Raw genomic sequence first — 23059 nt, 5'->3', positions numbered from 1 at the left:
TCTCAGTTTTTAGTCAAGTCTGAGGGTTTTCAGACATTTCCTTCCTATTTCATGCCTCCCTGTTTCTGATGTCTTCTGCGTGGAGCTCACTTTCTCTCTGCATGTAACGCCTAGATTTTCCTCATTACCCATTTGTCTCTGAGTCAGGACAAGTATATGGAGATCTCTTGTCATTGCGATAATCTGCACAGTGCAGAGCTTGACAGTGAGACTTGAAGATTGCATTCCTCGGGCCTTAAGTTAATTAATCCCCACAGAAGAAACACAGCGTTGGTGAGGTGTCTATACGGAACGAAACCTGACATCCCAAACCAAGATTATAACTCTGACGAGTTTCAATCAAAACAATTTTATGTGGGCATTAATGTGTTTCTGTTTCATATTATTATTATTAGCTATTGGATGGTAATAATCTGATTTACGTCAGTTGACTTGTCCAAGCAGAACGGAGTGTATTTGGCTTTTTACCGCAGTGATCGGCTGGAGGCACAATGGGTTAAGTGACCTTTCGCATTAACTGAATGATCCAGTTAGTATGGGTTTACTTGAACCCAAATGACTAATTAGATTAGCATCTTGTTTCATGATAGCCTTTAGTGGATCACTGTGAGCATGCAGATGAGTCTGCCGTAACTATGACACTGCTTCCTTTTTTTTCTCTCGTTTTTTGAACTCATTTATTTATTTTATCCCACAAAGGCATCTTAACATCCATCCCCTTGAGCATAGATGGTGATTTCGAGGATTCCTCATCTCATCTCTCTTTTGGAGCATTGCCCTTTACTTTCAGGATGTTTTTTTCCCCCCTCCAGGCCACTCCCAGTCATCAGCATTTCAAACCGCGATGTTACATCATAAACTCTCAATCAGCCGCATGCCACTTCCTGATGATTAATTCGACAACGTTAATGTCCAACTTCCAAATGTATGCAGAAACACACATTTAAAGCTTTACTTTAGTATAAGCTGACTGCATGGAACAAACACAATGGAAGGTGAATTCCCGGAAAAGTGAAGGCTGTGTTTGATTCAGCAGGTGCGATGTAGACAGATTTAACCTGCAAGACCTACAGAATTTACCGGTAACTCCTGATATAATGGCACATAACTATTTAGACATTAGTATGCACTGCAGTGTTTGATAGTCATTAAAATGCAATGGATTACAAGAAAGAAAGAAAAAAAACTTGAGTGAAGCAACAATAAATCTGCACCGTATCATAGCAACCTCAACATGAGAGCCTGACAGACTCAAGGGTAATCCGTGAGTTGCTAACCTTCGATTCCTCTGTAAATTTGGACCAGTCATCAGGCAATTAAGGGCCTAGGTGAACAAGAACTGCCATCTCAGTCTGGTTCCATCTCACCAGTAACACAGTGATGGGGTCTCGACGGTGTTACAGGCCTCGGGCTTTTCTCTTTACTTGGCCTGTTTTTGTGTGTAAGCAAGAAAGAAAAGAGGCGCGTTGAGTTATGCGTTTTGTGAGGTAGACTCTTACATTTCTACCCTGGAAAATGTTTGTCCATATATGCAAGTTTCTACATATTAATATCTTTGCCTTTTTGTGTGTGGGTGCATCAATACAGAGTGTATGTGCGTGTGTGTGTGTGCAGTGGATGAGTATGTGTTCTGGTCTTATAGCTCAGAGCACAGGGGGGAAAACAAGGAGTTTGTTGTTGGCCTTGGGTGCCCAGGGAGGCTGGAGTTGTGGCAGCTCTAGCACTCTGAGTTCATGGACGTAGCCTTTAGCTGTCAGAGCTGTCGATGCTGCCTCCGCACTGATTCTCGTTCCATAGCGTCTGAGCGTAAGCAAGTGGGGCCTAGTGTAATAAGTTCGTGTTTGTGTGTGTGTGATAGTACAGTCTCTGAAAAGATCCTAATCCACGGTGGTCCAAGTCTGTGAGTTTATGTGGTTGATGCTTCAGCTAATAGAGTATGAGGGGTGTGTGTATTTGTGTGTGAGAGCATTGCATTGTTCTGACTCAGACTGTCTGCACATGAGCACAGACGTAGTGCTCATGTGCAACATTAAAAAGACTTCTGTCCAATGTAAACTAAAGTCAGCAGTGTCGCTGTGTGCTATTTAATCCGACTATGCTTTTTAAAACAAGGTAGGGTAACATCCTATAGTTTACAAAAAGATTCTTTGATTTTTTGACACTTGAAGACCTGTACTTTTTTATACTCTTTATACTAAGACACACCAATTTGACACAACTTTAAAATCACTTGTCTAATATTGTGCAAGTTCTTTTCATGCCACCAAACCAGTTCTAACCAGTAAAAACTGGCTCAGAGGATGTCTGAAAGTGTCCCATAGTGTTTAGATCCTTTAGTTCCTGTGGTTTGCAGGGGTGGAGTCTCTGTGCATACTGTGAATGCTCGATTGGATTGGTAACAAGGGAGTTTGAAAGACCAGGTATATTTCTCAGGCTCTCATTCTCCTTGTTTGAGTCATTACTGAGCACTTTTTGGCTTAGAGTCTTCTGGAGGGGGTCACTGAAACCAGAAAGGGCCTGGCCTGCAGTGACTAACAAGAAAGAGAGCAAAACATTGCATTTAACAAAGTGGTCAGTTCTAGTCACCTGCTGTTTTAATCTTGCGGCTGGCAAGTGTGTTTATCCCAAGCCCTGATGTGACCACACAACTGAGTACACGGTTATGTAACGTCTTTATAATGTAGAAATAAAAATGTTATCCTGAGAATAGAATAACTATAACACCAGGGCAAATGTTTACCAGCAAAGGGGTGGTAATTAAAAACTACATCAGTGTGAAATCTGATTTCAGACTCTGTGAAAAATAGAGGTGAGCAGAATCTTCCTGCCATTTAAATGCAGTAAAAATTTAGCTGTCAGGAGGATTTCTGATGTGTGGCTAATATTTAAGTTATTATTACTGATATATTTAATCCCACAGCAGGAGAAAAATTATATCATTGCTGAGGCTTCCATATGTATTATATAGATGTGATTGGTTCCACGGGGGGAAAAAAAAGTTTCACATAGTGAGATTTTTACATGTATCAAGCTAAGGTTTACTTAATTGCAACCTCCAGGCAAAGCAGGAACCCTTTTTTAAATTCTGTGAATGTTAATATGCTAAATAATGCAGATCTTCGACTCTTCAAGCATGAGACACACATCTGGCGGCTTACCATTTAAATTACAGCAAGAAAAAAATGCGAGACAGAGAAAAGAGAAAAAGAAATGGAGGATGAAAAACACTTCAGAAGAAGGGAAATGATGGGAAAATGTGTGAAAATGTATCATAACCAAAATTTAATTTATTTTTTGATTTTTCATCATTTGTAATTGCATATATATCCATATCTATATATCTTACTGTATCTCCCTATATATTTTTTCTTCCCCTTTTTTTATTATATGTGTATTAATATTACTCAGGCCTGAAATTATAATGATAAAGTGTGGTATGCAAGAGAAAACAACCTTAAATATTCTTTTCCTCTTTACACTTACTGCACATTATTTCTCTTTTGGGCGTGCAGGCAAGAATTTCTCATCAGGAGCCATTTCTGGAAGCACCGGAGAGAAGAGTGATCCATGCAGGGAGAAAGCAGAGGGTGGGAATCACTACAAGGTAACACTGTGATTTAAGGGGAAGTGTTCCCACCCTTAAAATGAGCACCCTTTCTGCTTTCCCCTTCCATTCCCTCCCTTTCCTTCCCGCCCCTCTCTGCGGCCTTGCGCGCACCTCCCCGGCTTATTATCTGAGATTTGTCAAAATACATTTCACACTAACAGGTATTTTTCAGCCTTCAAAGCCAGTTTTGATCTGCTTGACAAGCCAAAGCAGCTCAAATTGTGTGAAATCAGCAACGCTAGCCAGGCCTCGCCTTTTTTTCTTCTTCTCCAAACCGTTCTAAACACGCCTCTTCCTGGGCTACAGACGACTTAAGCTAAATTAATCAAAGCCTGCGTGTTACCTGCCATACTTTGAAGTGGTAATTGCAAAATTACTCCATGTGCTGATCTGGCATTGCTGCCTCCCGGTCCGCCCCTTCCATTGTGCCTCTGCTGCGGCCTTTTGTTGTTGTGATGTTATTGTTGAGGTAGTTAGACGCCTATGAACAACATCAAGCCTCCTTCTCTCAAACACATATACCCACCACCCTTTCTTCCCCGTCTTTATTCCTACTAACCTCCTCCTGCTGATGTACAAGAGGCTCTTTGGACCACCATTAATCAGGGATGACCTGTTAAATAAATGAGTTTGTTGATATGAGGTTTTATATCTCTGCAGCCTCTGCAGACCATGTTTTTCCTTCCCCTCTTGGCCTATCTTTAAAACCTTGCTAACTCTGTCAAATGTCTTGGTTGGAACCCAGTTGTCTAATGATTAAGTGGAGTGATCTCCAACCTGCCCCAGCCTGGAAGCGCTAGGGATCAGATTTCAGCCCTTCAACCTGCAGTGCAGGCCTAATTAAAATGAATTTTCTCCAGGCGACCACTTTGCCCACAGGGCAGGAATTCAGCTATATACGGAATCCACTCTTAAGGTATTGCATTAAATTTATTGTGTGGAGACACTGGAGAACATTGTGGTATATCTCCTGCATTTCCCCCCCCCGTCTCTCTGCCTTTTTCTCTCACTCTTTTCCACCTTTTTATTGTGATCATCACTCTGGAATCCAAGCTTGCTTTGGCAAAGATTGCCCTATGAAAACGGATGGAGCTTTTATGGGACTCTGCCCATTTACTACTTCCTGGGCCTAGTTTATCTCAGAGGGAGAGACAGAGAGGGATGGAGGAAAGGGAAGATGAAGAAAAAAATAAAAAATAAAACGGAGAGAGGTAGAGTCAGAAAGGGGTGGAAAAAAGAAGCAGCTTGCTTATTCCAAACTGTGGGTCTCATTAACATACATCAGTGTGTATTTCACAACTTCAAGCAGAAAGGCACTAAGCCCACCCAAGGGCAACACAGGCAGGGCTGACACGGCCAGGGAAAGCAAGCCGTTAACATGTTGGCGGCTTAACAAATAATATCTGCTCCCAAGTACCTTAGTGAAAAATTTAAAACCCCACTTCCTAACTCCATTTGACTGTGTTTATGACGATGACAGTAAACGACTTGTGTGGAAAAAAACAGTGCCAGCTGCTCAAATATCACATATTTAACGCCACCATCACTGTACGCATGTTTCCCAAATGAACTCAAGTTGAAGGATGGCATGCCGTATGCGATTTTGCCGTCATTCTTGTCTCGTGTCAATTGAGGCGCGGGTGAGATATAGGAGAGGCTCCAAAGCGCCACGCACACTGTCACTGTCACCGTGTGCATCCCCCAAGATAAATTCAGAGGCCTGTTTCCTGCTTTGATTACAAATGACATCCGCATGTGTTCTCCCCGATTTCTGCTCCTCACAGAAGAAGCCAATCAAGAAGACAAATAGCTGTGGCCCCAGCATGAGCGGCAGAAGTGCACCGCCTCGGCAGGCAGACAAACAGAAGATGCAGCCTTCAATGGAGAACCTCTCCGCAGAGGAGATGGAGGAGTATACATTCTCCCTACAGTAAGTCTCACCACTCATTATCCCGGCTCAGCCTTGCAAAATTCAAATGTGTGGGGGAAAGAAAAGAAAAAAAAGCAAAAGAAAGAAAAACGTGGGTGACAAGTGGTTTCTGTGCCTCACAGACGCTGAAATGTACAGCATCAACCAGACAGACTCTGACAACAAGACGTGCCTAGAACACCTCCTTAACAGATATAGATAAAGTAGTTGAGTGTCTTTCGAGGGAAATCCAAATGAGTTTGTATGTGGTATAGCTTAAATCGCAACTCAATTTTAATTTCCCAACATAAACAAGGCACACTCAAAGCAATTTCCAGAGCCTGGTGGCCTCATCTGTCCCGAAGGAAAGGAAAGCACTCCATAAGAATTTGGTGAGGAATCACAGAAATTCAGCTGCCCACAATACTATCATTTTTATATTTGATACTTTCAGAAGTCACAAGTCCTCTTTTGTCTGTTAATTAAATCTGTACTTGCCTACATTTGAGTTAGATCTCAAGACTGCACAATCAACAGTCAGTGTTTCTTTGTGCTTTGCTTTTCAGGACAAAATAATCAGTCGTATTTCAGCTAATTTGCTTTGTGACAGTGTCGCATTTAAAGCCAAACCAAACGCTGCTCAAGCTACGACAATAATGTCCCCGTGAATTTTTGTTGTTGTTGTCTCCCAGTCCTCTGCAAAAATGCGTGGAAATTACGTTTCATCTTTATTGTGGCTCACAGCATTTGATTTTAATGAGAAAACAAGAATGTATGAAATACAAACAGAGCGCCGAATTTCAAACACCTCGGCCAAATTTGCTAAAAGCATCCAGGTAGCACGCGCATGCCCATGGAGCATCAAAACAGACTGAGAGCAAAATTGCTTATTTCAACAAGAAAAGTCTCAGGTATTTGTTTTTATTTGAATGTCAACTAAATTGAGGGGAGGAGATTACCATTACTGCACTGGGGGGGGAGAGTAAAGACAGCGAGAGAGTCTACTGTATGTATGTGCAAGAGAGACATAAAGCGAGCGCTCCCTGGAGATTTAAAAGTACCCATGTTTCCTCATTTCTGGGAGTTTGTAATTTATAGCTGCTGGTCACATATTAAACAAGATCAGAGACTACTCCCTGACATCTTCTGAACATACTGAGGGAATTCAAATGATTACCAGCGTATCCTGCCAACAAATGACGACATAGAGACTATCTTGAGGGAAAGTGAATACAAAAAAAAAATAAAAAATGAACACAGAGCCCGGGCAGACTGCGCACAAAGGGACACAATTAAATGGTTTTCACGATTATTCATAGTGCCGCTTTTTACCTCTGAGCAGTTGCTGGGTTCGGTGAGATGAGACATTTCTGTCAGTTATAGGTACGGATTGTATTGAGTTGGAGACTCGGCTGTTCCCTGATGCCCTGTGAAGGTGCTGCTGCTATTGATTTCATCTTTACAAGCACACACATTACAGTATCTTTGAGCTAAAGGCTGATTATTTTATTTTATTTTTTTGCCCTCACCTAATCAGACTATTAGAAAGATACAGTGGCAGTGCTGGCTTTCACAGTGACGTTAAAGACGCAGCAGTCTCTCATCTGTCTCTCCCGCTGTGTTGTTTGACTTATTCTGGGTTTGTCTACATTACCTGAGGACTGACAGAGATGCCGACAAAAGGGATTATTTACAGATATTTTTTTATTTATTTTGCCTTAATGATGTCATCTCGCCCCGCGTCGTCTTTTGGCATTTTGGGAGCTCGGGTTTTTATCTCTGTGTCTGTGTTTATGTGCATCTGTAGACGAATGTGAGAGACAGAGGGTGTGTACAGTATTTTTTGACTATGCAAGCGAGTAGAGTATGCACACACACACACACACACTTGCCTGTGTATTCTTGTATTTTAACTGAGGAAAGGAATCATACTGAAGTGATTGAGGGATATTACTGCCATCTATTGAGCCACAAGAGACTGAGCTCATTGAGATTTTTATAAGGCGTCCTGACACAAACGTGCAAATCAGATGCTCATGCATTATTAAGCAAAGACTTTGAAACAGTAAGATTCAGTTCAGACAGTCGGAGAATCACACGAGCGGTTTAACATAGTGCATTCATTTATGTGTCGCAGTCAGGAGCACTTTATTCATCAAGTAAAATAAATGCAGCGCGATGAATTGGAATGAAGTGGGCTAATGTCTTAAAGAGATCTGCAGTATGTATGGGACCTGTATACAAGTGCTTAGACTGTGTGTGCGTTACAGGTGGGACTGTAAATTAAATAAAAAAAACTTTTTTTTAAATGTATCAACTACATAAAAACATAATACTGATACAAGTAGAACCAAATTGACACGAATGAAAACTACTAGAGGTTTTATGTAAAAGTTTTTTTATTCCAAATGGTGACAACGTCATCTACTTTGACAGAAATACTGCAAAATACATATTGTGGGAGGAGATGTTTCCAATGGATATGATTGTTTATATATTATAGTACACACATGTATATTTTTTATTTAAAGTCTTTCTTTCATTGGGTGAGGATCAGGCTTTCTTGTGTAATTGTTTTCACATTTCCACGCTGGTGATCTAAAAAGGCATAGAAGTAAAATAAAAAAATAATGAAGTTGAAAATCAAAGAAAACACTATGCTATGCACTTTTTTTTTTAAACTGCAGGTATTGACAATTGCAAATTAGTTCTGGGCAAATGAAAAAGTCTGAAAACATGTCAGGAATGATCTTTTTGTCAAGTGTTACTGTGCCGCTGATATCTGTTTGAACACGCATGAAAGACTCCAGCCGACCCTCCAGTTTATTTGATGTCTACAAGTGTAATTTTCAATACTCCTCTTTTTTTCTCACAGAATAGCACTGAGCAAAATCAAAGCACCTGATTCAATATGGCTGTTGTAATTCGATCGGGCCAATTTAATGCTTTTGGTCGAGGATAAACATGCTGAATTAATTTTACACTTTAAAGACTACTTTACATTTTGTGTACTCAGCACGGTGATGAGATACTAATGGTAGCTCACATTCGACCTCATCATGTGTGATATTGACGAATTATTACTAATAATAATAATTACTATTAGCTGTTATCTGATAATATATACCCTCTTCCTATGTAGTGTACCACATACTTACATGATTATTATCAAATTGCTATAGTGTCGTATTATACCTCATCAATGTCACCCAACTGTTTTTTTTCCTACTCTCGTTTTGAGGAGAGAAACCTGTTTTAATCAAAGTCATTCTCATATAGCAATTAGATCTAATTAGTCCAATTATCAAGATTCTAATTACACTGAAATATATCCCCTAAATCTCATATCAATTATAGTATGTGTGACTCGTCCTGATCGGGAAACATGAAGAGCGACAGTGAAGACAAAGCTGTGTTGAAGGTAGCAGAGAGTGTTTTCATTCTCTGGAGGACAACTGGCTGCAGAACTGTCCCCATCTGTCCCCAAAGCTTTTATTACAAAATGCTGTTTGGTCATCTGGGGATAAATGTCGCTTAACCTTTATCTAGTTGTTTCAAAATCTGAACTATTTTGCTGCTAATTATGATGCCATGATTAGTTACATGCTTGTTTGTCGTCTCAGTTAGATAAGTTGAATGAATAATAATAAATACAGTTTCAGCTGTTATTGCTGCAGCTATATTAAACACCACCGTTGAGTCTGGACTCAAGTAAGGAAGAAGCCACTGCGTTCACAGTGAACTAGATTAAAGTTAGGTTGAACTTTTGGTAGCACAGTAGCTCATATGCTAATAAGTCTCAAACAGGTACACAAATCCACACACACACACACACGAAATCAGGAGCAGACCGTGATTGTGTAGCACAGTATGTTGCTATAGTGGTGGAGTGTTATACTGTAGGTGCACTGGAAAACACACACGCACACACACGCACACACACACACAGACACACGCACAGCCTGCTCTTGCTGTGGAGTCAGAGGGAACACACTGACCTAATTTCCCCCAGTTAACTCGCCTCGTTGGGGACCAACGTTCCTCTCCACCCGTTTCCCCCAACCGAGCCTATAGGAGCGTCCCTGATGTGTATCTCTGTGTCTCTATCATTCTGTGCCCTCCATCTGTTTGAGTATGTTTCCTCGCTCAAGTATAAGATTCCAAGTTAAGTGTTATTCTATTTTACGTGTTTATAACAAGGGTAACGTGCAACCCCGCAGTGCCGCACGCCTGGGAAAGACCAGCAACTGTCGTGGAGAGAAAGAAAGCCGAGCCTGAAGTTGTGTACAGAAAAAAGGCAGAAAAACACCTGAAATAACACCCAGTTTCAGGCTGTCAATCCTCTGCAAACTGCAGCTACGAATCACAACTCTGTGCAAGGGTCAATAAATTCTGATGTAATACTGGTAGGATAAGTGGGTGGAGACATGGTGGTGCTAGTCACCCCTCTCTAGCGCTTTCCAGGGCTCTTTCCTGTACTGAGAGGGCAGGGAAGTGTCTGCGCTTCTGCATACCCAAGTACCTGCTTGCATGTGTGAAAGAGTGGCCCCTGGCTACCACGGCCCGAGTGCACATGTTAGGGGTTTTTTTTAGTGGCCAGACGTGCCCTGGGTCACTTTCAGATCTCACAGACACATACTCGCAAAATCAACATGCCGCTTCCTTTATGGAAATCAGAGCTGTCACATCCTTGACAGGCTAACACTGCAATATGATTGGTTAATTCACACTGATGGTGTGCATCAGTGGGCGCATACTGCGGTCCCATTGGTGGTCTGGGTCAAATGAATGCGCTTCACACTGACACGTGGGAAAGAGGGGAGGTGTCAGATACTGAAAAGTGGCAGGAGCTATATGTAAGAATATATGAGTGATCGCATATGATTTGTGCATGAGGCCTTTGTGTGCACTTGAAAAAATAGAGCTAAGCCAGAGATGGCACTTAACTTACGCTCTTCCTTTTTTCTTTTATATCTGTAATCACTAGTTCCCCAGCGTTATATAAACACATAACTCCTCCAGAAATTACAAGTTTTACATGCAGCTATGTAACAGCCAATGCACTGTAGCACAAACATGCACTAATGGACTGTGTCCTGTGCAAATAAATGTGAACTCTTAGGAAAATATTACTGACAGGCAGCTCTGATACTATAACTGACAAGCTCTCTGGATGCCGATGTAATCAGAAGTTGCAGTTGCCTACTGCAGCGTTTGTATATATATATATATATGCATGATGTCATCTGCACACGTTTTAGCTATTATTATCAGCAATGAACAAAGGTGGAGCAGGCCTGACAGGCATTTACCTTCTTCTTATATTTGCTTGGAGACAGTTACAGTTATAGTATCTATAAAAAAACATGATCTTTGTTAATCCATATTTGTGTTGAGGCTGGATTCCTTTGAATGAAGCATTTGAATCAATAACAAAACATTACATCATTGAACATAATTGGCCCCCATTAGTGGTAATGTATTGTAACAAAGCCTGGGATTGGAAAAAAAGTGGTTTGAGAGTTACAGACTCCTACTCCAAAAGGCATTTCAGGCCACGTCTTCAAGTCAAACATCATCTTTGCTTTTTGTCTTTAGCACTCACTTAATTGATCTCTGCGTACCCGCACAGTTAGACTCTATAGCTCTTTATTATTTCCTTTCGTCCTCTCCCTCCCTCCTGTTAATTCCGTCTTTATCTCACTTCTCTGCCTCTCATTTTCTCCATCTTTCTCTCTCCATCCTGTCTCTATCTCTCTGGTGACAATGTCCTGCAGTTATGAAGCAAGGTCAAAAAAGTGAAATCCATTTAAATACTGATGCAACTCTCTGGGGGGCCATACATACATTCTGCAGCACCCGTCCCTGTACACCTCACACAGATTGCTGAATGGATGGATGTGGAACATTTATTTGTTCTGCATTTATCGCTTATTGTGTTGCACATCCACTGGCACCCATATCTGTATTTTCTCAGCGCCCCCCAAAAATCTAGGGAGAGAGCGAGAAAACAACAACCTGTTCTTCATTGTTGAGCACAAGGGTGGTGGTAGTTGCACCATTTGTGTGTGTGTGTGTGTGTGTGTGTGTGAGTGTGTGTGTGTAGCACTCGCAAAGTCAGTATGTGTTTGTCCATCCCAGGTGCATCTGCATTTGAAATGTTTCCACCCTACTTTATGGTGCACCAAGGGACCTGCCATTTCCATTTTTAATTCCCTCTCGTGCTAAGTCAGGCACTCCATAAAAACGCCACATGTTGCTCAGCAATGAAACAGCTACCTCATTTATGCATCTAAACTATTCCAATGTGTGCGAGGAGGCCAAAATGTTTTTGCAGGAGGAGTTTAGGCAATGCAAGAGTCAAGTTGCTAAATTATGGCTCATGATCTAAGACTAGTTTATCCACAAATATGAGATATGAGACGGTTACATGGTTTGACTTGTAGAGCCGTTGTTATACCTCTCATCTATGAATGTATCATAGATATTTTTAGTTTTTAAAATTCTGTTCTCCATAACTTCTGTTTAATTGCAAGTAATTGGCTTGATTTTTAATTCTGATGTGTACAGGTTTTATTACATGGCAATTGACTCCAAATACCTGCCACTGTGCTCCAGTTTTGTCAATGGAGCTCGTTTAGGGTATGTATGTACTCTTTGGCAGATTTGCAAAATAAATAAATAAATAAATGTGCTTATAAAACCTCAACATGTTAAGGTCGTTTCACTTGGAAAGAAATAAAGCAAAGAAAAGAAACAAATGAGAGGAGGGAGTACGAGAGAAAGAGTGAGCACAAAGTTGTATCCGATGCATTTTTTTTTTCATGCTTTCTGATTCTTTTTTTTCCTTGTATAAATAAAAGTTCTCACAAGATGATATAAAATGACTCAATTATCTAAAAGCCTTACAGGCACAGAGAGATGCTCTGTCCAAGTTGTTATTGTGCACACACACATACACGTTGGAGGTGCTTTGGAAAATGATACCAGCTTAGAAACCAATAATTATCATTTAATACATCTTGTGGGAGCGTGTTTCTTTATGGTTTCCACTTTGTAAGCTTCGTGCATTATATTTGGCCCACCTGTGCAAAGCACTGCTTCAGTGCCAGAACTGCAATAAACATCTGTACTTCTGCATGAATAAAATTTAAAAATAAATACGTTTGTTCACATAATTGAAATGCATACACGTGAATTTTATTTACACAAACTTCTGAAACTTATTTGGCAGCTTTAGTTAATAATTCTTTATTGTGATTTTTTTGCACTTGCATTATAGATCTCCTACAGAACTAAAGAAACCACTTGCATGAAATGCAAAACAGCTTCAAGAACTTTTCAAGCTTTTCAGGATCACTTGCATTAGAGTCAAATATCAAAATATTTATTAGTATTCAAATATAACTGATAACATCCACTTCTTTGGTTTCCAGGGACAAAAGGCAAAAAAAAAAGTGTTAAATGAAAAGCAAGACATAAGAAGCTGGAGCAGTGATGGCTTTGGCAGCGATTCAATTGAAACAAGTAATAATCTGTTGGGGACCCGTTTTTGTGGAGTATCCAGCTGTGGGAGGCCAGGGAGTGCCTTGGTGTGTCTACTTTGTGTGTAACAGTGATTATGCAGGTGGCATGCCAGGCTAAATTAGTTCGTCTAAAGAAGCCAAAGCGCTCTCAACTACTTTTGGGTGCCAACAACTTGTAAAATGTAACAATGTTCTGACAAAATGATAGATATCTCATGCCCGGAGTGAGCAATGGCTGGTTAACATTACACAAGTATGTTTCAAAACATTGAAACAAAAAGGCCATTTAGTTTAACATCTAAAGCAAAAGAGGATTTATTACTTTTATTATTCATTTTGTTTATCATATTGTGTTTGTTTTGTTGTAATTTAAGACAGTGATGCTGGATGCTGTTGCTGGGCTGACTGACTGACTAAAGTGATATAGGTGTTTAGTCTCGCAGCTTTGGGTGTGATGCCTGTGGTATGTTTTGATTCAGCTTTGTGGACTCTAGTAGCTTAGGTCTTCCCCTCTACATGCCCCATCATAACTATCTACACTGACAGCATACTGATGCACATATACAATGTCAATCAAATTTGTGAAAGACCACTTAAAGCACAAGTTTTATTCTGGACGCTCTCACCACTTTTAAATACACAGTTATCCCCTCACTATTTGTTCTCTGAGTTACTTGCTCTCTCTTTTCTTGGCTGATAGACAGCGTTCTTTGTTTTATTCCAGTTAAACGCTTTTTGCCACTACCTGTGTCTGCAACCGTCATTAGCCAGCAATGCCTCTAAGCTCTCGATGTATCACATGGGTACTGCAAACACAGGTGACAAGGCTGACATGATGACCTATCAGTTTCTTTCAGATTACCAAAAACCTTTCACCACGTTCCAAGCCCTAGCAACGCCTTAGACCTGATTGTGTAACGCACGTAGGACAGATGACAGATACACTCCTAATTCAAAACAAATGCATTATCAGCGTTCCTCAAAAATGAAATATAAACAAAGATGTGGTATCTTGAGTCCTATCTCTTGACAGAGATAATCACACTTCCATAATCACCACAACACTTATGCATCTGGGCCACTAAGAAAACAATTACATTATCTGTCAATCTCTTAAGTCTATTTTCACAGTGGGGTTTTTTTTTTTTTTGCTTTCTCTGTTTCCCCAACAGCAAACCGTTCATCGACTAGGTGGGAAAAGAAGTGTGGGAATTTAAAAACAATGCCGGTGGCCTAAATAAAAAAGTGACAGAAAATATCTTAATCCTCCGAATAAAGGGATAAGTCCAAGACTTTAAGTGGTCTGACACTGGAGGGTTTAAGCCATCGGGGCTACGCAGAGGGAATCTGCGGGTTACCTTTACTCCCTACAGCCCTGGAGCCTTCACACCATAAGTGTGCTATTTTAAATGGAACACCCCACTGTACTCCCTCCCCCATCCACCCTTCCATCTCGTATTACCCGTGCCGTCTTCAAGGTATAATGCATGTCACTACTTGCTTTTCGCTTTGTGCTATTTTTAAGAGCGTAGCGTCTGTTTGTTGTCATAGCGTACAACATTAAGGGACACCAGCCTGGGAAAACCAGTCCAGGAGATGCTTCTGACAGAAACACGCTAGTTAAATCTGATTTACAGGCCTTGGCACACTCAGGAAAGGTTTGGAGTGGATGATGAGTCCTTTTGCAATATGCTTTGATGACACGGGTATGAAGAACAAACATATCAAAACTAAGATAATGAGCAAACAGCTTCTGGCCCAGATTTCACAAAAGCATTAAAACTACAATTAAAATATAGTATTATGTCCCATGCATGCCTGTTGAAATGGTTGGTTTCATCACTTGGCCACTGTGCCACATACTATCAGCCATTCAGAGGACAGGCTGTGATATTGAAATGAAACATCCTTCATCCCTGCGAGATAAAAATCCCACACGTCCGCCCGCTGCCTTCCCCTATTTTTCTGTATTATACTTTTGTAATTGGAGGTGCCATAATGAAATCAATTCAGTCGGGATAACAGATTTCACATCATGTTACCGGTTTCCTTTAGAAGGGGCCGCTTCGTGAAGACGTCTAAAAATATTCCTCTTTCATGCATCATCAATATCTTCATTACATGAAAGATGGACGTCAGATTGTGTTTGCTGTTTCTGCGCGATGCCAGTTGACAGGGTAGCATCTCGCCTGTGTCTGCGACACACTGCGTTTACAGGGATTTGGAGAGCATTTTTTGTACAACACAGTGAAGTTGCGATAAAGCTGGAAGTGCTTTTGTGGAGAAGCATGAGATGCGTTTGCTAAGACATCATCTTTCTATCTGCGTTTTAACTCCAAATCTTGTATAAAAGCACTGAATTGGATCTTTTTCAGTGATAGTAAACAAAGACTTTGGCTGAATAAATATATATATTTACTCTGTGTGCATGAGCAACCAGTGGTTTCACACAGGAAACACGCAGTTTATTCGCAGTGGAGTATACTTTAGTTTAAGATCTCAAACAGAGAGCTGAGTGATAACAGACTTTCATGACACATTTAGCCCAACAGGATAAATGTTATTTTAGCCAAGCTCGAACATTTATCAGCCCAAACTCTTGACTGAGCACCTTTTTTTTTTTCAATGAATTCCAACTTTTCCCACATGTACAGCAAAATATACCACTGCTCTAAATAGCATCCGCTGAGGAAACTTGATTCAACTTCAGATAATTTCACACTTCACACCTCACAGTGACGGCCAAAATTATCTCTGGCTTCGAACGAAACTATGTGAGGCTCCATATTTTCGTATTAGTAGAAGCAGGGAACACAATGCACTTGTACATTTTGATGCAAGTCTAGCCCACATTTGGTAATGGGGGTGAGAGAGCAATACAATTGATTCGGTTTTTCGTCTTTAGGCAATGTACCATTTTCCCTAGATACACACTACAAAGTGAATTCCAACTGTGCTCTGGGACACAGTGGTGAGACATGGGGATGTCCACAGGCATATGCCTTAAGTCACATTGTGTGATCCTCGCCATAGCTCTACTGTAAACACCTACTTTAAGTCTTGTTCTAATTACTATCAGGCGAATGCTAGGAGTCATCACTATCACTGCTTGTTGACATGTGCAAACTATATTGAATAAAAGTCAACGAATGTTGTAAATGCACACCTAATTTACCTATACACAAATGTGAAATATCAGGTTTTTATGTTAGGGTATTTCCTTTCCTTTCCTTTCCTTTCCTTTCCTTTCCTTTGCTCCTGCCTCCACTGCTCCATCTGTGCACTCCTTATGAAAGGGAATAGTTGAGCAGGCCTGACAAAGGGCGGCACATAGGAGGCAGAGGTGCTGAGGGAAGCTGAGCACCGCTGAAAGGGATTCCTATCTGTTTGCGTGTCTTTGGTGTGTTAGTGAGGGGGAAAAAAAGAGAGAGCACTTGTGTATATGTTGGCAATTGTATGCGTGTGTGTGCCAGTTTGAATACTACATTTCCCTACCTTTAATGTTTACTGCATGGCTGTCGTGATGGAAATAAGCTTCTGAATAGTATGCAACAGAAAGAGGAGGAAGGATTTGCATCGTTATTCAAAGTGATTGTCATAACCTCCAAATCGACTGAACAAAGTCAACACCTTTGTTCTGTTTCAGTAATCTTGCTTTATGTGGTCACCTGTGCATGAACGTTCTTATCCAGCCTGAAAGTGTGATGTAAAATTAATGAGAAAAAAAGACATTACAATGCTTTCATTGGAGGAAATCTGAGTAATGAACTCACATAATTACATACTTGAGTAATAGTATCAGTGTCTAAAAAAAAAAAAAGAAATGGTGAAGAAAACTTCAGATAGTCATGTACAGTGTGTATGATCCTCCTCTTATGAAAACAGATCACAACTGACTGGACCTGGCTCCTGTCCTCCGTGTCTGTCTGACCGAGCGCGTCTGGCTCTCTCCATGCTGCCATCTGAGCTTGGCCTGCCGTTGCTGCGGCAACAACAACAACTGCATAGTAGCTGGCATGGCTCCGTTCAGCAGCTCGGCCTCATTATACTGCTGCTGGCTTTGATGTGGTTTCTGAGGCTCTACCTGCATTACTGCAGCCAGTGGCTCTACCTCCAGGCCATAGCAGTTCCTGTCAACAAGTGAGTTTGCTTCCTTTGATATTGCCCTGCACACACACACATGCATGGAAGAGGATCGCATGAATACACACACAGACGTGCAAAACTTTTCAAGCGCACACATTGCTGCTGACATAAATCCATTAATAAAAACGGAGGACTGACACATACCAGATAATAGTAGCATATTACCATACTGTAAATTCATTAGCATGGCCACACATAACATGACCTGAATGTAGGCTCACACACATGCGGTGTACAGTTATGGGAAAATACGATGCGGAGAGGACAACAAGCTGAGAGGATGAGGATGTGCTGTGTGTGTCTTGGTGTGTGTGTTGGCAAATGCAGGCTTGATACACCCAGATCATCTGTTTGGAATCCCCCCATTAACATTTTAACAAGACTTTCTCAATATTAACAAACCATTGCTGGGGGAGTTTGCTCACCACACAGCTTTAAGTCCCAAAAGGCTACATTATTTGGAAGGAATTTATTGTTATTATTTGGTACGCAGCATTGATAATAAACAGCAATAAGATGCCACAGAACTGTTAAATCACATTGGAATAGCATATGGTGCTGATTTAATTCATCACAATAAAAGGGCTGGCTGCAAACATGCATACAACCAGGTTTTTATTACAATAACTCAGGGGCGCAAACATCATGGAAAGTGATGGAGGAGAGCTCAGGAAGAAAAAAATAATGTGGCTGAGTGAAAAAAAAAGGAAAAAAGAATGGACTGAGGGGGCGGATAGAAAACAAAAATGTGAAAACAGAGGGGGTCAACGCTGGATGACAACTTCCACATGTCCAAATCTGCTGCTCTCCCTCCAAGCATTTCTCTCTCCATGCAATGGTCAGAGCTGATGATGCCCATTGAGAGGGAGGGAGAGAGAGACTAAGTGACAGTCAGAGCGGTTGGCATGATGACAGGCATACCTCGCTTCACCCTTATATCTCACACTCGTTCCTTTTTCTTTCTTTCTACGTCTGTGTCTGTTTGTTTTTGCATTCTCCCTTCCCATAATCCATCCCGGGACATCATTGGCCTGCAAAGAGTCCCCAACAGCAAAAGTCCCTGGCCTTCGGTGCTTCTACAGTCATCTATGAGTGCTTCATTTCTTCTCTTCTTTTCTTTTACTCACTCAAGTTACAAAGCAGTAATACACTGGTCTAAGGTACTAAACATCTTGTGTTCAGAATATCCTGAATTATAAGTAAACATATACTGTAGGCATAAGCAGTATAATATTTTTGTGCTTATTAAATATGTTTTTCAATGTAATCTGTTAAGAGAGCGATCAGAAGTAGAGTGTAGCATAAATCACATTCTTCAAGGACAGAAAAAGTATGTCAAAGTTGTACTTAACTAAATGTACTTTAATTATAGTACAAAATGTATCTTATTTTGTGCCAAAATAATAGGAAGCATTTGAGAGAGATCTTAAGATTTTTACTTATAATTTTGTCTGGAAATATACAAAATAACACATCAAAGTCTCTTGTCTTTACCGGTCATCCAGAGAGGTAATCTCTGTTCTCTGAAATGACTTTTTGGGGCTTGAATCTCTTGAGAGATTTGCTTCAGATGAAACACCAATGGACCTCTACTGTCAGATTAATGGACAGAATCTGAGAGATACTTGACTCTTGGAGCAAATCAGATGGAAATTAATGAGAGAAAACTGGACCCTTCCTCTCCCACCACTGGCTCTACCTCCTCCTGACTGATGGGAAGATTAAGGAACTCATGAGGCTTGCTGTAAATGGGGAGTTTAACGTACAACGGGCTTGGATAAGCTCTGCCATGTATCGGCAAAGGTGGTAATACTCTTACTTTCAGTGTCCTTTGCATCTTTAGTGTCTTTTATGATAGTAATAGGTATAAAGGTTTCCTTAACAACAGTCAGTCATAATGCCATCAAAGTCATTTGAGTGAATTAGCCACAAATACTATAACACAGTATATGGAGTTGCTGGAAACAGCTGCCCTTGAGCTGCAAAGCATCACAAACACAAATATGGTACACATATATTGACACTTTCCTCTCATACCAGATTCCACTTCCACGCACACACGGTGGACCTCGTGTACCAGAGTTCTTTACTCCACACCCGGGAGGAGCTGGCAATGGTGGTGGTGGGTCCCCTGACCTTGAACGCAATAACGTTCCTGCTGGTTCTGATCAGATGGGGCTGTCAACAGATATTTGGCTCACTCCCTTCCTTCACGTCAAAGTTTATCATGGCTCAGGGAGTGTGGACAGTCCTCGACCCCCTGGCAGTCTTTGCAGTGGACGCCATCCTCGGGGTAAGTCACTTAAAAATAACTTGGACACTTGTGCACTTTAAATAGGAGTTCACTTTATCTTGGCAAAGTGACTTTAGATTACAAAAAAAAGAGTGCAGAGAGGGTGAGAAGCAAAATGTGCAAGGTTGGATGGGTGTCTTTTTTGGCAGCGGGTTAGATGTGTAAGGTGACTGAAATGGATTGGACATTTCTTGCTGCAGTTTCATGTAGGCAGCAACTTAAACGTAAAAAGGGAGAGAAAACGTTGTTATATTTTGACTTTTGAAATATGTGAAAGAAAATCCGTGAACTGTCTTGTGATCTTCATTTAGAAAAAGAGATTTTCTGCATCCACAGTTATAGGAAACTACTTATTATTTATTTTTAATCCTTGTCTCCTTAGCGCCTCTCCTACAGTCCTGACACACCAGTGGGGGATGCTGCCAAGCTTTATTGGCACTTCTATCAAGCTGACAAATCAGGTGCAGCGGGGGTGATCATCACTCTCTTCCTCTATGCTGTCGTTTTTCTCCTTTCCATCACCATCCTCTCCATGTACCTGCTCAGGTGAGCTACACAGTTAGAATACCAAATATAGCAAGAAAACAATTACATTATCTTAAACACAAAATGTTTTGAAGCAACTGGCATTAACATTCAAATAAATCTCAAATATTTTCTTCTTATTTTAGAGATAAAATGAATGTATTTTTGAATGTTAATTTGTTTCTGTTTCAGGTATGCTCCTAGTATATAATATGTACATTAAACTTATTTAATACTTGCTGGCTTGGTTTAAGTCAACCATCTACAAGAACTTTGTTTTGAATCTGAAAACAAGTTATATCACTTGTTAATGCCACTTGTATCTGTGGCATTAAATACAAAGTATCTTTATGAGACACCCACAAATAAGTCTGCCTTAAATTCTGTTTCAGGGGCTACATGTAGGTCAATCTGATCTCAAGTGAGCTGGGACAATAAAACCACTGCAGTAAAACCTATAACACCCCCACAACCCACAGCACACAAATGCACAACCAGCCCTTAATCGTCCAAACCTTACCTCCTCCCCATTTAGTAAAACAGAACGATGACATTTTGAAATTGGTTTCTTTGGGTCTCAGTCACACCGGCCTAGAGACAGGTCAGTGATCTCCTGACAACCTCTATTTTCGAGGGAAACATTGTTAACAAGTGGTTAAGAAGTGGTTGCTAAAGTTTCTGCATTAAAAATCTCTTTATGATTGCTTTGGTTGCTAGTAATCACACGGCTAAAATACAGCTAGCAACTAGCTGTGGCCACCTATAGTTGGAAGTCAGCTACCTGCCTACAAACACTGGCCAACTGCTCCTCGAGGAGTAGTGAAACTTGATTGCAACTTGCAAACTGCAGGTGGAAACAGCAATCTGCTAGCAACAAAACAATCATAAAGATGTTTCTTGTGTAGGACTGTATACCTCTTCTTGAACAGCAACTTCCAGCAACCACTTGCTAACCGGAAATGAACATTTTTCTTTAAGGACTAGAGGTTGACAGGGGTTGCTGGCTAGTCTCCAGGCCTTATTAAACAGACTACTTTAGGCCCGGAAGTAGGATTCGTCACGTTATGACTTAACGACTGGATAGTATAGCACCAGTTAATAATAATACAGTATATCTAAATGTTACTATCCTGCTTGTTCCACCCTTCATCAAGTATTTATTCACCTTTTCTGTCCACAAAAAAAAAACTGTGAACAAAAAAAAATCAAAAATATAAACAGATGTTGATGTAATTTATTTTGAATTTATAGTTGCAGGGAATTGCTGATGGAGTTATGCATCAAAGGCTCACATACACAAGCATACACAAACTTATTAAACACAGAATCAGGAATATACACACGCACCACACAGCTAGATTGCCTGAACATACCATTCGCTGCAATTCACTGGAAAATGGAAATCATTTCTAATTCAAAAGTTAGATGTGTTTTGATATAGCGTGAATATGGAACCCCCTTACTTTATCCGATTAGGCTGGGTGTTTTGCATGGTTGGGATCACTGCAGGTTTCATACATATTGAAAAGGACGGCTTGCGGATGGTGATGAACACACATACTCTATCTTAATGCACTGTGTTCCACTCATGTCTTGCAGATTGAGGTCAGCCATGTTGAAACATTTGGTTGCTAGCCTGCATTGTGATTTGGCAACTCGGATGGCTTTTTCATGTCATCTATAGACCTTTTGCTGATTAGTTCGAAAGCCCAGGCAAAACAAACACTGCTCTTTCTCAAACATTCAAAGGCATTTGATTTGACAGACTTTTTGCAATATAGGACTCACTTTAAAGGCAGGCAGGTGATAAATTACTGAATAGTGTAACTCAGTATTCATCCAAGGTGTGTTCTCTCACTCTAACATACGACCAAATTCCATTAATAGCTTAAAATGTAAGAAAGCGCCTATTGAATTAATCAGTTTGAGATTGGCAGCCAAGGAGATGGTGCCATCTAATTTCAGTGAGCGAGACGCTTATCGGGATCAGACTAAATGGACAATATTAAAACAGCAGCCGGGAATAATGACTTCTGCCACTCAGCAGCCACACGGGTTTGTATTGAATGTAGGCCACGAGGCTGAAGCAAGGCTGATAATTTTATGGGTTACAATTTCCTATTGGCTACAAGGAAGGGGCTCTGACACAGACCATGACCTATTTCTAAAAAATATGCTCCAGGCCGTATGTATAGATAGAATGGACTGTTATCCTTTTTTCTTAATTACATTTAGGAAGCTTTTATTCACTGCCTGCAAAAATACACGTAAAATACCTCTGTATTCTTTGACCCTTTATGGAAACCAAAATGAGCAGCTATAAAAGTAGTAGTGTAGTGGTAGTTCCATCAACATTTTTGCAAGACTGTAAAAGAAAAAAAACTTTGTTTGTTTCAGTTACTGCAAGTGTCTACTTCATCAGTTTCTTTATCAGTTTTCCTTCTTCATTAGAAGAGGTTTGCAAGTTTGTTTTTGATGGAACAAGATAAGAAGGTATCTTTGTTTGCACTGAATCCTTCTGTTCCATTAAATTTAGTTTGATAGGATCCTTTAAAATAAATCACACATTCTGTAAATTGAGAAATACAGTTTAAGCTACTTTTGACTGCTCCTTTGTTCACTAAGGGTTTCCACAGTGGGTATCTCTGCATGTTTGATTGAGCAGTTTTCACACTGAATGCCTTTCTTGATGCAACCCCAAAGGGATTTGTGTCACCTCCCATCTTTTGCTTGCTAGGCAAATGTGTAAACCACTACACTACAGAGCAACCAAAGTGAGAAAAACCTTTGGGTGAGATAATACTAACATATACGTTAGAAAGACAAATCATTTGTGTTTTATTCTCTGACCCTTTCATCCACTGACATCAACTCGTGAACCTTGTGCTTAAACAAAGACCTGCCATGAGCCTTGTCATCCAGATCACAACCTACATGGTAAAGAATTACATACTTAAATTCAGGCCTTTTCCACACCAAAGAAATTAGCCCGTTTTGAAGCTCGGAGATGCAAAGATGGTGAATTCCTCCAAGAGAGAAACCGCATAAATGAA

General features: G+C 40.5%; 1 protein-coding gene across 1 annotated transcript in view; it reads left to right on the top strand.

The window, feature by feature from the left end:
* The window catches only part of ofcc1 (orofacial cleft 1 candidate 1), a 76957-nt gene that overhangs the window by 28124 nt on the left and 25774 nt on the right, over window positions 1-23059 (top strand). Inside the window, exons 16-20 of the mRNA XM_005722433.1 lie at window positions 3513-3604; window positions 5392-5537; window positions 16928-17182; window positions 19229-19481; window positions 19864-20027. Coding sequence (XP_005722490.1) covers window positions 3513-3604; window positions 5392-5537; window positions 16928-17182; window positions 19229-19481; window positions 19864-20027 — 910 coding nt within the window. The remainder of the gene's footprint in view (window positions 1-3512; window positions 3605-5391; window positions 5538-16927; window positions 17183-19228; window positions 19482-19863; window positions 20028-23059) is intronic.

Source organism: Pundamilia nyererei, unplaced genomic scaffold (assembly GCF_000239375.1).
Source record: "Pundamilia nyererei isolate P.nyererei 1_Seehausen unplaced genomic scaffold, PunNye1.0 scaffold00007, whole genome shotgun sequence".
In the NCBI taxonomy this organism is placed as follows: Eukaryota; Metazoa; Chordata; class Actinopteri; order Cichliformes; family Cichlidae; genus Pundamilia; species Pundamilia nyererei.
The sequence above is the reverse complement of the archived record's forward strand: the minus strand, read 5'-3'. Positions and strand labels throughout refer to the sequence as shown.